Here is a 17,618-nt window from a genome sequence, read left to right on the forward strand (position 1 = left end):
ATACTAACTGAAAATAAATTAACCTAAGTAATTTTAGCGAAAAACCAATTACTTTTGTGAAATGTCAATTTAGCTATACGTGTTTTGACGAAGTGCATTTTGGCGAAATGGGAAGTTAGCAGTTTGAATCCGATCACATGACCGAGTCGAAAAGTTATACACGAAACTAATTCAACAAGTATCACTACCGATTATTTGTAAACTGCGACAGATTAATCCTTTCATTACATCATGACGCATTTCCTAAAGACAGGCTAGTGCATTGAATTGCAAATCGACTGTCCCTCCAAATTTTTTGACCGACGCCTTACAAGCACTGGATTCATAAATCATAACGCGAGTTAAAACCAATAAAGAATTAAGTGAGATCCATTATTTATAAAATTCCTAAAAACTACACTCACCGATTCGTGTGTGTTGAGTTGTGAAGCAAAATCATCATTCGCATTTATTCTCTACCCTGTTGTTGTACTGTACCAACTTTTCCTTCGTCATTCGTAAGGAAGTAGAAAGTCGAAATATAAACAGAAAAGCGAGAAAGATTACTTACCTTGATGTGCATTCGATACAATATAAAATAAAGTATATTTTTGTGAAACTTTTAATTTCAACTGATTACAGACATATGAAATATTACTTGAGAAACAAGTGACAAGCATAGAGTACAATTAGATGTACAATAATACCGTGAATGAGTTCGCCATGGTGTGTATTAGGTACGAAATGAAATTACAAAAAATGTAAAAAAATTTATTGGCATAAAAGTACAAAAATATAAAATAGTTTTCTTGACGTCAGAATGTCGAAAAGAAAAGAAAAACTGTGAACAGCGTCACAGTTGAGTGTAAACAACATATGAGTCGTATGACCCTTGACGACATCGCTCGCTGAGTATAATATTTTGGTGTTGGCTGAAATATAATATGCAAATGATGATGTCTTCGTGTTAAAGGATATTAACCGATATATTTTTAATCCCTTCGCTACAGTCGCAAACGAAAAAAAAACAAGAAAAAAAACAGTAAATTTGATGCAGGGTATTATGGGCGATGAGGACGGGGGTGAGGGGGAGGGGGAAGACGGAGGGAAATAGAGCCAAGCATCTGTATTTACCAAATACAAACCACGAATGCATCCATATCAGCTTCATTCTCTCATAACCACAACAGCCAAAATAAACGGATTTACTATGTTTTAATCGTCAAATATGTTTGTTATAGTCAGATTATTTGTTTTAAATTACAGTAGACGTAGTATCAACAAAAGAAGTGTGTAATTGTGTGTGCGTGTGAAGGTAAGGAGGGAGGGAGAGGTGGAGGAGGAGGGTGTAAGTGGGGGTGGTGGTGGCCAGGAGCCAATGGGGGGGAGGGGAAGGGGGGTAAAATCGTTTAAGAACCACTGACGTAACACAACTACGACGAGGCACTTTACATATTTTGTTCTGGCTAATCCCAGACGTCTCAGTTGAAGCCGGAATTCCATACATTGTCATAAACAAACCCTTCGCTACTGTTAGGTACTCCCCATGGCTTGCGCCAGGCGATTTTATTCAGCTCTACTGACGTCACAACAACGACAGGGTTGGAAAATATATTTGGTATAATCAATTCGACATGGGTGCGTTCTTAGAGCGTAAATCATTTAATTAATCTTAAGGAACATTACCCTCTGCCAAGGCAGGAGACATTGTCATCTAATTTCTTTGATTTTTTTCTTAAATGAATTGCAATAACAGGGAATTTTTTCCCCGACTAATTTCGTTGAGGTCAGATTTTTTTGTCTATAGATAGTTTTCTTTATTATGAATTTCTAATTTAGTGAAATATCAAATATTCGGACTGGAAAGTTCAAAATCTAGAGGTGAGAGAGAGAGAGAGATCTGAGAGAGATAGAGAGATACGAGAAAGGAATTGTCTATACTAATGACTTCTAATTTCTTTTGCATGATACATTGTAGATAGACAGAAGCATCATATCTATTTATACTTTCATTTTCTTTTCTTGACTAATGATTAATTTGTTTTTCTACGGACAGTCGATCCTGCCCCATGATTTATCATAAGAACACAAATATATGTCTCGTTGTTGTGTTTGGTATGCTTCTATATACATCGTTCCTCTTATAATACACGTTTTTTTCAACTAGATGATTAAAACAACAACGGGAATTACATCAATGTAGTTATAATGTACAATGGACCAGGTGCGACTGTCCGCAATTTTACATCTAAATCCCAATTCTTGTTTGAATCCTGAAGTCTTTCTACCACACACAGAGCATTTTCGATGGCCATCGCTAATTGGGCACCCTAACATGTGTGATCGACCTCTGATCGATGTGTGATCGACCTCTGATCGATGTGTGATCGACCTCTGATCGATGTATGATCGACCTCTGATCGATATGTGATCGACCTCAGATCGATGTGTGATAGACCTCTGATCGATGTGTGATCGACCTCTGATCGATGTGTGATCGACCTCCGATCGATGTGTGATCGACTTCTGATCGACGTGTGATCAAGGAAGCAGTCCAGGAGACATATTATTCTAGATTACGTCTCACAATAATCCGCAGGAGGCACCAAAAACAATTGAGTAATATTTTTCTCCTGCATATCAAAATATACCATTGCATCACTGACCCTGTCCTTTTAACAGTAATATCCTTCTTTTACCAGCTGCCGCCAGGCGATTTTATTCAGCTGAGAGGAAGGGCTCGAGAAAGAACGGAGACTTAATCGATCGAAATCCACTCCGAGTTCGTCCCTTCATATGATTAAAATCGTCTGACGACAGCGGGAAATGACGTCACTGTGTTGAAGGTGATTAGGTGCCAGACGACATTGGGTGTCGAGTTCGATCTTCACTTCTTTCTCTCGAAGTCCATCGAAGACAACAGGGTCCTTCACTTTCTTCCTATGGCTAAACGAGTCTCCTGTATTCTCCTTCATCAGGCGCTATACCTACACATATAAGATAACTGATTCAGCTATGATAACAAATGACTACAAAAAGATAATCTGGCCTGATCGCCAGAAAGAAAACAATACTACATATTCTAACAATGAGTTGGTATTAAGGCGACTAATCTTGTGGGGAAGACATGCTGATCACGGTCTCCATGGAAGGACTTGATCAAGGTCGCAAGAGGGTCTTTATACACCTTGGTGCCGATCAGCCCAGGAACCTCGCTCGAGGGTCATCTACAGAGAATACCCATTCTTGTCGTGGAGTCTTCTCCTCGAGGACCACCTCGACGCTTCGCTCTTGTCTCGAAGTTTGTTGATGATGTGGGCGCAAAGGATGACGCACATGAGTTGCAGGCCGCCCAGCACTGCCAGAACCGAGCACCAAATGGCCCGATTCTCCTCGAACCAAAGCTTCAACCTTCCGCCACAACCCACCTGTGCCGGAGAGAAAGAAGAAGAAAAAAGTCAAACAGGTTTCCGGCTTTGTTGGTGCTTGTTCACCCCCCTCTTCCTCCCTCCCCCCACTCACTCTTGTAATGCAACGAAAGAAGTAAAACAGGTTTATATTTTTTGCCAGTGTTGGTTCTATCACTCTCTTTTAAGGCAATAAAAAGGTATAACGGATTTCTATCTTCGTCAGTGTTTTTTCTCTTCCCCACCTATCTCTAACAAAAAGGCAAAACAAGTTTTAATCCTCTTCTAATATTTGTGCCACCTCCCCCTCCCATCTTCTCTCCCCCTTGTGACCTTCTCTGCAATCTTCGGATGAGTATCCGACTGAAGACGCCTGAGGCGATTTTCGCCTTGGCCTTGATTTGGTCAGTCTTCCTGTGCCGTAAACAGAAGAAATGGAGAGGTACCAGTGAAAAGGTCCAGGGGAAAGTGAAGATGAATCTCAATATTAAGGTCAGAGGAAGGGCAAAGATAAAGGTTAGCGCGAAAATGTGAATATAGAAGTCTGGACACTTGTCACGGTAAAGGTCAGATTAATGAACAGAAAGAAATAAGGACAAAAGTCAGGGCAGGAGAGTTCAGGACAAAAGTGGTAGTCGTTGTCAGGGCAAAGGACAGGACAAAGGACAGGGCAACATTAACGGTACGTACCAGGGTAAAGGTCAGGGAGTTAAAGTTCAGTATTAAGGTCAGAATAAATATCGGAGTGAAAATCTGGGTAATATCTGGAATCCGATCACAGGAAATATTCAAGTAAGGTCGGAATAAAGGCATCTCCACTTTTCAAGGTCATTTTCAAGGTCATTTTCAAGGTCATCACCCCGCAGAGATGCTCTCTTTTTTGCTGATCACGTGGCTAACTCTCGTATGGACCCCAAGGTTTCATTGGAGTTCTTGACTCAATATGGAAATTACAATAAACATACAAATGAACAAATAGACAAATAAATAACTTAATAAACATGCACAAAGATAAACAGATTAATTAGTGAATAGAAATTGGAGTGACTGTAGACGTGAACACTACAGATAAGTCAACAGATGCAAAATAAAAATAGTGAACAAATCTATGTATAAATAAGTAAATAAATACATAGATACACAAATAAATCTATAAACGTATAATAAACAAACAAACCAATAAAGAAATTTACGAATAAATAAAAACGAATGTATAAACAAATGGATAGATTGAAAAATTGAACAAACAAATAAATGCAGTCGTGAGCACTCAAGGTAGAGCAATAAACAAGTGACTCATGATCTGGACTGTTTGCAAGGCCCTTAGGGTCGACGACACAGACCTTCCCGAGGCGAGAGACAAGCAGTGATCTTTAGGTCCAGTAGGGGGTCATGTATTTATTCATTCTTTCATCTATTTATTTCTCTACTTATTCATTTATTATATATTATCTATTTGTTATTTTTCGAGTGGGCAGTATGAGGTGAGTGGGGTTGTTCGGGAAGGTGCTATAAAATTATTATTATTTTTAATGGCACTTTTAACTTTATGTAATTCATCTGCAGATTATAGGCATTCTAGAGTAAATGTAAATGGTAGAACAGGGCCAAAGGAGTACATTACAAGTTAGGACTACAAGGAAAATAAAAGAAAAGAAAAGAAGAATGATAATGATAGTAATGATAATAAGAATAAGAATAAGAAGAATGAGGGGAACAAGAAGGAGAATGCTGATGATGGTGATGATGACGATTATGATGATGATGATTATGATGTTGATAATGATGATGATGATGATGATGATGATTATGATCATGGTGATGATGATGATGATGATGATGATGATGATTATGATCATGGTGATGGTGATGGTGATGATGATGATGATGATGATGATGATGGTGGTGGTGATAATGATGATGATAATAGTAATAATAATAATAATAATAATAATAATAATAATAATAATAATGATGATAACAATATGAATAAGAAGGAACAGGATAACAAGAAGAAGGATAAGAAAACAAAATAAAATAAAAACCGGTGTAGGAGAAAGGGTGAGACAGACTGTGTTTCCCAGCTGAATGAGAACAGTTGGCAAAGCTGGAGCAAACATCTACCCAACACGTCACCGCTCCCAACACATACGTGGTAACAGACGACCAGGAAACAAACACACACACACACACACACACACACACACACACACACACACTGCCGTAGGGTGGTGTCTGGCTGTCTCGACAGAGACTGCAGCAGATCCGAGGTGAATACACACACACACACAGCCACATCTGTTGCACCTCCCCCCTCCCCCCTCCACCTCAACCCACCTGTTTGAGCTGCTGAGCTGTATCGAAGTCGGCAGAGGGAATGGAAGCGAGGTTATCGACGTAGGCGCCTTCGCCGTTGTAACAAGAGTCGTCGATGGGGTAATTGGTGTAGGCGAATTCTTTCGGACCGTAGAATCCGCAGCAGTCAAACTGTCGACAATACGAGAAAGGGTCAAGCATCATGATGAAAATCGTGGTAAAACTGTCGTGATATCATCATAAATAAACTGATTGTACGACTAACACTAACACACATTATATATATATATATATATATATATATATATATATATATATATATATATATATATATATATATATATATATATATATAATTTATCAACCACAATTCACTTTAATTCTAAGGCATCAACGTCGAGGAACTGGATGGAGGCATACATGCAGAAATTGATGTGGTCAAGCGAAGGACTCGAACCCCCACTGACACGTAACAAGTGACAGTGACTTAGCCCATCGCGTTATCAAGTGTATATATATATATATATATATATATATATATATATATATATATATATATATATATATATATATATATCAAATAAGTTTCATAAATTCGGTCATCGACTGCGTCTCAGACTAGAATCAAACTGTCGACATTACGAGAAAGATTTAAATATCACAACTAAACCGTACCAAAGCAGATATAACACTCTCGAAAAATATAACTAAACCAATGATGACAATAATATAAGTTAATGAACAGACAGATAAATCAAATGAATAAAACATTAGATCGGTCGGTGACTACGTTTCAGAACAGGAAACTGCTCCTCCTTTCCAAGAAAGAAGGGCACAAAGGCAGAGATTCAAAAAGTACTCACGCTCCGTTGTACGATGTTCCGAGTTCCTTGGTTCACCTCTGCCCAACCGTGCATTAGAATGTCATCCAGCTGGCCAGGGGGAAAAAAAGAAATCATGCTCAGTTATGCTTATTCGCAATTATTAGCTGAAGTAGATACTTGGAGAGCTCACGACCTTCTGACCTTTGAGAAATCACGCAGACAAGACCAGGAATGTTAGATTGTGCACGGTTGCAAATGTGTGTTTACATACGTGCATATTTAAGTATATATATATATATGTATGTACGTGCATATGTAAGTACATATGTATGTATGTACGAGCATATGTAAGTACATATGTATGTACGTGCATATATAAGCACATATGTATGTATATACGTGCATACATAAGTACATATGAATGTGTGTATGTGAGCATGGGCGTGTGTACGTGCATTCTTACGTATACATGTATGGCCGTGTGTATGTGTATGCTTACGTATACATGCATGTGTATGTATATTTGAGTATGTGTGTGTGTGTGTGTGTATTCACTTGGTCTTTGGATCACGTGTTGGACTCGTGATCGACAGCTATTTCCCTCCTGGAAGAGAGCTCAGAGCTCGTAGGTCCGATCTATGGGTAATGCTATGACCTTGCACACACACACACACCCAACTCCCCGCCCACAAGAGTCAGAGTAACGACCCGAAACGCAGCGCAGGATTCGAACCGAGAACTGCGGGCCACTATTTTGGCAGTTCAGTGCTCTACCAACTGCGCCACCGAGAGAGAGAGAGAGGGAGAGAGAGTGTGTGTGTGTGTGTGTGTGTGTGTGTGTGTGTGTGTGTGTGTGTGTGTGTGTGTGTGTGTGTGTGTGTGTGTGCCTAGTTGTATTTCCATACTTCCACTATACGAGGTTAAATCTGTGCTCGTGGGGAGCCTTTTCTAATATCTCCATTGACCAAACTTTGCCTTTTTCATGCCTCTTATCAATTTATGGTGTTGGCCTGAGTTATACATTTTCCAAACTTATTCCAACAATTGACATATCTACGTGAACATAGTTGTGCATCTTTAAAACATATTCCAAGGAATCATAATTTTTCATTATGACTTTTTGTTGATATTTCGTCCCATTTCAGATCTTCTCGCTTTCTCTCTCTCTCTCTCTCTCTCTCTCTTTATCTATCTATCTAACTATCTATATATATATATATATGTATATATATGTATATATATATATATATATATATATATATATATATATATATACATACATACATTCTTTTTCTATTTTATTCCTTTTCTGATCCAAATTGTTTTCATGTCGTCCCTCTTCCAGCCTTTCCAAAGTTGGAAAACCTATTTTTTCGGGTCTCTCTTCACATGTCTTATTGTTCAGCCCTGGAATCGTTTTGGTTCCTGCTTTTTGTACCTGTATTCTTTCTTTTCTTTATTTTCTAATCTTATTTGTTTACTTGCTCATTTATATATTTATTTATCTATTCACCCATTTATTAATTTTTATGGTCCTGGACCAATCGGACTTTTATTTTTTGTCATCATGTCCTAATCCTTGTAACGCAATACCACTTTTATGCTCACTACCAATTTTCGAGTCTCTTCCTTTATTCTGTTGATACGATCTCCCTCCGACAGATAATCTCTGATTAAAATTCCTAAATCCTTTTCCTCCTTCGCTTTTGGGATTGATTTAATCTCCTCGACGGCTTTCCAAAATGTTGCATTTCTTTTTCATTGAATTTCGTCTTCCATTCCTGGGTTCAATAAAATAAATCTTATCTAAGAGTTGCTGTTGTATTTAAATTCATCTTTACATTTCACTCTTTTCCTTATTTTGGCACCATCTGCAAATATTTTTGCATAGCTATCTATCTTATCACTGATATACCATGTGTGTGTATGTGTGTGTGTGTGTGTGTGTGTGTGTATGTGTGTGTACACGTGTGTGTGTGTACACGTGTGTGCACGTATACGTACGATGGAGAGACCTACAAAGAGAAGGAGAAAGTTTTATCAATGTCCTGGATCAAGTGTTGGTCTGGTGATCGATAACTATTACCCTTCCGAACGAGAGCTCTTAGTACAACTATGACGTCAGAGCAGGGGTTGCCAGGTTGCGGTGCTGGGCGGGAATCGAACTCTGACCGCTGAATTACCGGTCGAGCGTCGTACCACTGCTCTAGCAAGTCAGTGTTTGTTTGTTTGTGTGTGCGTGTATGCATGTGTGTGTGCGTGTATGCATGTGTGTGTATGTGTATATATGTGTACTGAACCAGTCATATATACTTCCTCGATTGCAGCAGGATCAGGCCAGTCTAGCAATAACCAGTTTCCTTCCCCTCCGCTTAATTCAAACAACATTCTCTTTGTACTGAATTCGCCAAGTGCTCTGGGTGTACATACACAGAAACGTACAAATGTGTACATGTGTGCACCCCCCACGGTAAACACAAACAAACGCAAACTCGAAATGTGCTTTCGCTCCAGCAAGATGAGTTTGGGACATTCGGGACTTCAAAGGCGAAGAAGAGATAGTCTTTGTCGCGTTCCTGTAGCCTCACAGGCACCAAATCCATGTACAGGCATACATAGGTACTTAGTCTTCAAATCTCACTCCCACGTACACACACACACACGCACACACACACACACACACGTATTTGGACTCACGAAGAGAGAAGACATGATCAAACATGTTTTATATTTAGAAAATGTGCACTGAAAAAAGAACTACAAGAGAATGACATAAATAACGATTGTTACAATGTTGTATGGTAAGAGGTGGAATACTGAATTTCTCAGACCATAATTAAGCCACTGTGGTGAGGGTTCAGAGGTTGTATCGTCCCGCCTGAGGAATAGGCCGGAGGTCCTGCAATGGTTCCTCGAGACTGAACTCTCAGGCTCATTTCATACGTATCGACTTTTCGCCGTACACCGTCCACGACACGACGTCGGGTTCTCAAGTAACCATGGGTGTCTATGGATGCTTTCACATGAACATGACCACGTGTGAAAGCGTCCATAGACACCCATGATTATTTGAGAACACGACGTCGTGTCGTGTACGGCGCACGACGAAAAGTCGACCCGTGTGAAAAGGAGTCTCACGTTAATTTTTCAGTCACTCTAGACTCAACGCTTTGACTTCCATGGCTGACATATAAATTTCATTCTGGCTGTCGCCAGGTGATTTTATGTAACCGAGAGAAAGTCCCCAGCAGACAAGGTTAAGGAAAGAGTTGGAGAGAGAGGAACCACACAAACTCTCAGAGTGAAAAGCGTCGACATTCTGAGAATGACAGCTGTACGATGAAAGGAGATGACTAGTTCTAGTTTTACTTGTTGTTGATATCGTAATTGTTGTTGTCGTTTTGCTGGTTATCACACAACGTCACTGGGTAATGTTATTGGTGTTACTGAGGAAACCTATCTCCCTCTCAGGACCTAATCAGAAATCCACATCGCCAGCCATGTTGATGTCGTGTCTGTATGTTTTGCCATAATTGAGAAGTCTGTAGATTATGGGTTTCATCGTGTGTGGGATGGCTAGAGGGGGTGTTTCATGAATGACGTAAGGTGGCAGCGGCGGGGTCTACTTTAGTGAACTCTCTTGTGTTTCGTTTACAGAGCTCACCTAAAAACAAACAGGTTTGCCAGACCGTTTGAGGATGAATACAGTGACGTCATAAACGCTAAGTCTCCCATCGCTCGACCAGCTCTCAACCCTCAACGAGTCAATGTATTACTTGTCTTTTTTTATATTTTCGTCCTCCCCATTTTCACAAAATAGCGCACCAGTGTTCAATAACATTATCATAAATAACTAGGTTATATCAAAATGGATGGCGTGATTTTAATTGGCAAATGGTGATATCATGGGTTTGTTTTTTGTATCTTTGTAAGACTAAATAAGACAGTGTCTGGGCCATTCTTGATATGAGAAGTGGTGTGAAGTTCTGACAAGACAGAAAGGTGAGAAAAAAGCAGATATTTAAAGTTATAGATAGGTGAGTGATGTTGGAAGTATTGGTCAGGCTTGTTCAAGTGGCCAGAGATGGGGAAGAAAGGAAGAAGGTGGTCTGTGTAGTTGTGATGGTGTGTGTGTGTGTGTGTGTGTGTGTGTGTGTGTGTGTGTGTGTGTGTGTGTGTGTGTGTGTGTGTGTGTGTGTGTGTGTGTGTGTGTGTTTACCTAGTTGTATTTTACGGGAAGAGAGCTATGTTCGTAGTGACCCGTCTTTGTATCTTTCAGCATCAAGTTTGTTCTTAAATTCTTGTATAGTTTTTGCACTCACTGTTTCCTCATCCAATTTATTCCAGATATCCACCACTCTGTGTGGGAAACTATTCTTTTTTCGGATCTCTTCTATAACTATCATTTTTAAGTTTCTTTCCGTGTCCTCTTGTTCTTCGTTTATCCCACTATAGTAAATCATCTCTACCGAGGACTTCCATCTCTTTCATAATTCTGTAGATGTTCAATAGATCTCACCTTTCTCTTCTTTGTTCCAGAGTTGGTAGTTCGAGTTTGGACAATTTTTGTTCGTATGTCAGTTTGGAGAGCGTTGGTACCATCTTTGTCGTTGCTCTTTGGATTCTTTCTAATTTCTTTATAATCTTTTTAGTACTGGATGTCCATAGTGTCGCAGTGTGTGTGTGTGTGTGTGTGTGTGTGTGTGTGTGTCTTGTGAACCAAGTCTTGGCTAGAACTTGTTCGTCTGGTTGTTGTTGTTATCGACATTCACCAGCGCTTCTGTCCTTGTGGACAACCCCGCGCCGTTTTTCGTCGAGTGTCCATCTCGCTGACACGTCGTGTCGAGTCTGAGACAGGAACCTGTTCGTCGCTTGTGTGCCGCTTCTGATTACTGCCCCCCCTCCCCCCTCCCCCCACATATTTACCATGCGAATACAGGTTTATGTACCTTAACTTACACTCTCTGGAAAGACAAAGAGTGCGGGGTGATCTAATAGAGGTATCCAAATGGGTCAAGAGTTTTAACAAGGGTGATGCAGACAAGGTCATCATATTAAGACAACATGGCAGGACTCGTAGTAACGGGTTTAAACTTGACAAGTTTAAGAAGGAAATAGGCATGAACTGGTTTACCAATAAAGTGGTTAACGAATTAAATAGATTTAATGACCCATGTAGTGAGCTCCGAAACAATTGGTTGTTTTAAGAGAAGGTTAAAGGTTATAAAGGACATGGAACTGCCTAGTGTAAGTCATATGGTCTCTTGCAGTCTCTTATGTTCTTACATCGCGAACCCTGGAACGATTCCCAACGGCCGCCGTAACTGCTACTTAACCGGCTGAACGAGCATACAAAGCAAAGGTGATGGCTTCAGCCAATAAGCGACTCATGGTGTACGGTCCTCGGCAGTTCAGTAACTTCAGATGAGTATACGTAACATGTGCCCATGAGTATAAATTAATTTAATCCAGCGTTTCCCAACCTGGGGGTGCTGAAATAGAATATAGGGGGTACAGGGAAGTGATGCACACAAAAATCACATTGATATATGTATCATTGATTACCCAGTTGTGCATATTTGACTTTTTCCATGCTATTTTATTTTTCTAGGGTGTTCTTGTTTCTTCTACAAACAATATTGTCAATTTGTTTCAGTGCTAAGGAATCAAGAAAATAAATCATCAAGCAGTACACTTCACTTTCTTTTATCCTTCTAATAAGAAGATAGGGGTGCTGGACTGCTTAGACATGACAACAAGGGGTGCTATGGTCGGAAAAGGTTAGGAAATGCTGATCTAATCACTTTTTAACTGAATGCAAACAGTTTTTTACCTGAGTAGTTATCCTCTGCTGTCCCCTAAGACTAGAAAGAATCCATTACACTCTTGTCAAACAGTAACAATGCAATCACAAATATTCCGTCCCGCTGTGACTATGACCCAGCCCTACCTCCGATAAAAAAAAAAAAAAAAATAGAATTATAACTGTACCTCGATTAACCCATTAAACTCCGATGACAAGATGTCTTGTCATTTGGTCAAATAAAACAAAAAATCATAAAACACCAAAATGTTTGATCAAACACCAGAAAAGTATGACGTCCGTCCTCGCTTCGCTCGCAAGCGAAGCGAGGACTGACGTCATACTTTTCTGGTGTTTGATCAAACATTTTGGTGTTTTATGATTTTTTGTTTTATTTGACCAAATGACAAGACATCTTGTCATCGGAGTTTAATGGGTTAACGTACTTTGTCATTGGTCTCTGACGCACCCTGCCTAGTGAGGACAGTCAAGGTCACATGAAGCGATCTTCAAACGCATGACGGCGTCGCCACACAGATAATCACATTTTTATTTGCTTGAATTTTCGCCTAAGTTGTCCTCTTAGATAACTGTGTTATCTTTTATCTCGAAAACGTGCTGATCATACTCAATTTCTCGGATATTGCTTCAGAAATTTGTGTTGGAACAAGGGCGCCCTTTTACTGTCTAGATTTGACACTCATCACATTCTTATTTCACTCTTTAGGGACGAGTGGTCGGGATATGATCCTCTCGGACGGCCCTCACGTAGGACAATCATATATAGCCTCACATCACCAGAGTTATATAAAAAAAAAAAAAAAAAAAAAAAAAAAAAAAAAAAAAAAAAAAAGGTAACCAACAAAACCCAAAAGAAAAAAAAAAAAAAAAAAAAAAAAAAAAAAAAAAAAAAAAAAAAAAAAAAACAGAGAGAGAGAGAGAGAGTGAGAGAGACTGAAGACTTCAACCTCTTCCAGAGGGACTTTGAAAACCCGTGCTGTTGACAACATGACATTCAGCGAAACCAAATTCGAACTAACGAAGTATGACAAAACCCTCACAAATAACATCCAACCCTACACCACAACTCACGGAGAGATCATGAACGAGGCGAATGTAAGAGACTTGGGAATAATGCTGAGTCGAGATGGCAAATTTACCAAGCACATTGACAACGGCGTTGACGGTGCCAGAAAATGATCAGGATGGATTCTCGGAACATTTACATCAAGAGACAAAGATTGCATGATTACAATGTGATTAACCCTGGCACTGCATAAACTTGAATACTGTTGCCAACTGTGGAACCCAGACAGTACAAGGAAACCTGTGAGTCCAAAGAACCTCTACCAGGAAGACTGAGCGTGTAAAAGGCACGAACTACTGAGACAGGCACAGAGAACGGTAGCAGATCGTTTACAAGTGGAGAGTGCTGGAGGGTCATGTCCCCAGCATTGGAGTGACACTCAGCCAAGAAAGGACGAGAGGGAGGTCTTGCTACGTTGAAGGAATCGTCAGTACAAGGAGTACTCTATCTCTCCGAGCAAACTCCTTCACCAGAGAGGCCCCCAGGGCCCTCACATGGGGGGGGAGGGGGGAGGTATATCCCCGGGGGCGGCACATTTGGGGGGGGGGCAGTAATTCTAGCCTGGACATACCCCCCACAAGGCTGACAAAATAATTACAATAAAAAAAGGTCAGAGGAGTCCTGAATACTTTACCGTAATATACGAATTTTGCGTTAGAATCAACAATCTATGAAATATTTTCCCTCGTCCTTACTGCAATAGGGACCTTAAATGACATTTTTAAAATCTGTTTCATTATTTCGCAAGCCAATAGACATAATAGGCAGTAAGAAATGGTGGAGATGGGAAGTGGTGATGGGGGAAGGGGGGGAGATTTTTTTGGGGGGAGGGGAGTGAAGTATCACTCCCACGGGCTTTGTTTGGGAGTGATACTTCACTAAAAAAAAAAAAAAAAAAAAAAAAAAAAAAAAAGAGAGAGAGAGAGAGAGAGGCGTCACTGAGAACTTTGCCCTGGGACGGTACTTAGGCATTTAAGGGATTTGAAGGCTCCTAGCTCTTCAGCAGTTTCTCCCAATTACCTGAAGAACACCACATCCTACACAGTAGAAGTATTCAAAAGACGGCTGGATGTGGCCCCACTACAACAAGCTGGTACATCGTATACAACTTCATTGGAGGCAACAGCTGGAGCTTATGTAGCTGAGGCGTGTTTCAACCGAGATCTCCATTAGGTAACATAATGTAGTGTATTTTATCGATGTTAATCGTGAAAAAGGCAAAGTTGCAGTTGGTTTTATATTATACGCCACTACATACCACTTCACACGGTAAAATTTTTGAAAGTAAACAAAAATACTAGCTCAGATAAAATACTAACCGATTTCTGGTTTTGTACCAGACTACCAGCATGGGAAAAGTTAGATGGCAAGGAAGACTGTCAGCCTACAGATACTCAGCATGTTTACATACACGTATATATACGTGTGTATGTATACATACACATGCATGTACACGTGCACGCATATTAACACTGGGTTAAATCACATTACATGGGTAAAGCTCCCCGATTCTCTTATCACAAAGAACGCCCCTCACAGTCCTTCTGGGTACGGGCGGACGAGATTAATCTCACGACTGCGTCGAATGCACTTTGTGAGATTTACCCTGCCCACCATTGTGACTGTCACACACAAGCACCAATTCCGTGGAAAGGTTCCCAGTGGAAATGCATCTTTTTGGGATGTATGTTTGAAGTAAATATCTACATATACTCAAATCTATCATATTTAATTTATTTGTATTATAAATATCTAAAGTTCGATAGGTATAATAATACCTGTTTATATCTGAATAAAACAATTAATGATTAAAATAATAGACACTCCTAAAAGATATAAGAAAGCACAAAACACTTGTAACAAAGAGAATGTAAACAAGTTTCAATCCTCAGGGGTAGCTTTAATATTAAGTACATACCTTGGTATCTAAGATGTTTAGAGCTATTATCCCTCCAATTTCGAATGCTATGGAGAAGACGAGTAAGGTCAGGTACTGTAATGGAGAAAATTGTCTTATAAATCATATTTTGGTTCATAATACTGTGTGAAAAATATTAAAATCAGGTATGGACTATGCATTATAGTCATCATGCACATCTCTGAAAAAATGTCTTATAATGGACAAACAATTAATTCACAATTTAGTAGGTGTAATTGAACCTACGATAAAGTGAAAATAAATTAAAAATTACACAAAATTATGTGCATACACTTACATCAAATACCTTTCCTACCAAGAGGGTGTAACCAACAACAATGAAATGTTGTAGTACAAAGTTAGTTGAATCTTCCCCGTATGTACCTCCTTCCCGAAACAAAAATATAAACGCTGCATTCACTAAAGTAAATTCATTTAAACTATATGGTTACATAACTGGTATACTTGGAAATATTGTGTGATAGGCTAATATGAAACGAATATCCATAAAACTACACACACATATATATTCCATACTTTATGGTCATACGTCCTCTACGCATGTTTTCATATAATCGTTTACATTTGTGTCTTCACCTCTGCTCCCTGCAATGCATACAGCTCAGTGCAGAAGCTGTCCTACCTGGTTGCAAGCTGCCATCGCCAGTTTGCAGGCGGATGTGGTCAACCCCCCCTCCCCCCCCGTGGCCTGGGGGTGGGGAGTGGTGGGAGTAGGGGAGGGAGTTGTCAGTGTTACTCTCTTTTCGCAATGGTGCCGTACTTTTTAGATTTTTGTTTTTTGGTTATTCCAGGTTTGTTTTGTTCAGCTGAGAGGTGAGTTTAAGATGAAGTGGGGTTCAAAACATCATAGCGAATGGAGGATTATAATGTGTTCCGATATGGAAGTAAGCCAATAAGAGACCTCTCGGTCCATAACTAGCAAAATCAAATCAATTAGAATTAAGAAAATTAAATATGATAAAACAAGAAATAAAAAATATAGAATAAACAAAAACGCTTTACTGATGTACGCTTTGAACGTTGTGCTGAGGACCTGGTTGTGAAAACTCTGATACTGCATATACAACGGTGAAGTGCTGTACCGGTTTACGAAATCGTCGACGTGACCCTAGTGCAGCGTTTCCAAACCTGGGGTGCTGAAATCAATTATAGGGGGTGCTGGGAAATGATGCACACAAAAATCACATTGATATATATATCATTGATTACCTAGTTGTGCATGTTTGACTTTTTCCATGCTATTTTATTTTTCTAGGGTGTTCTTATTTCTTCTACAAACAATATTGTCAATTTGTTTCAGTGCTAAGGAATCAAGATAATAAATCATCAAGCAGGACACTTCACGTTCTTTTATCCTTCTAATAACAAGATAGAGGTCCTGGACTGCTTAGACATGACAACAGGGGGTGCTATGGTCGGAAAAGGTTGGGAAACACTGCCCTAGTGGCTAATGAACATGGGCAGTTTCACGGAGGATATGATATGGTCATCCATGGGCTACCAGTGACAAGGATGAGGACTGGATGAGTATGGAGATAATCACTGGATGACCGGGACGTACATGACCCAAACGAGGCGGATGTGTGTTTCCTCCCTATACATATGTACTTCCGGGTGTAAAATCAAGAGTAGAATTCTTTCCCAGCGATTCACTTCTTCAATGACCACGGGTCCCTTCCCCGGAATCTGCACCTACGTAACAAAACGCAACCTAATCAAACCTAACCTGCCACAATATAATCTGACCTTACTTAACTCACCACGAACTAACCTAACGTAGTCAAACCTAACACAGGAGGAAGGAAATAATCCAAAGTCGGGGAGAGCGACCTGCTCGTAAAAAAAAAAAAAAACTATCTAACTTTGCGGTATGAAAGAAAGTGATGAAATTATGACAACAGACGTTTATTTAGCTGCGACCACATCCATCACCTTCGGGGTACTTTGTGTGATGTCTATAAATGAATCTGCGTCACAGCATCTGGAGGTTATGTCTAGACACAAGGAAGGACAAAGGATCTTTGTGTGGAGGTTGTATATGTGGGTCTTCTGCAAGGGAGACCAGGGTCAACGGGTTGACTGAGTGATGACACGCAAATTTCCTATCATCGATACTTAGGTACCCTGAACTTGGCGATGGTGTGGTTCTTCTCGAAAGAAGAATTGAACGCACATGGGTGTAAGTATTTCTTAATTATCTATTTATTCTCTTATTACATATATATATATATATATATATATATATATATATACATATATATAT

General features: G+C 39.7%; 1 protein-coding gene across 1 annotated transcript in view; it reads right to left on the reverse strand.

Moving 5' to 3' along the window:
* Positions 1 to 736: 736 nt before the first annotated feature.
* The window catches only part of LOC143025578 (uncharacterized), a 71,140-nt gene continuing 54,258 nt past the window's right edge, over positions 737 to 17,618 (reverse strand). The window contains exons 4-7 of the mRNA XM_076185467.1: positions 15,335 to 15,409; positions 6,566 to 6,634; positions 5,724 to 5,873; positions 737 to 3,407 (exon numbers count right to left, since the gene is read on the reverse strand). Coding sequence (XP_076041582.1) covers positions 3,207 to 3,407; positions 5,724 to 5,873; positions 6,566 to 6,634; positions 15,335 to 15,409 — 495 coding nt within the window. The 3' untranslated portion in view covers positions 737 to 3,206. The remainder of the gene's footprint in view (positions 3,408 to 5,723; positions 5,874 to 6,565; positions 6,635 to 15,334; positions 15,410 to 17,618) is intronic.

This window comes from Oratosquilla oratoria, chromosome 5, assembly GCF_046742065.1.
Source record: "Oratosquilla oratoria isolate Oo_2021 chromosome 5, ASM4674206v1, whole genome shotgun sequence".
In the NCBI taxonomy this organism is placed as follows: Eukaryota; Metazoa; Arthropoda; class Malacostraca; order Stomatopoda; family Squillidae; genus Oratosquilla; species Oratosquilla oratoria.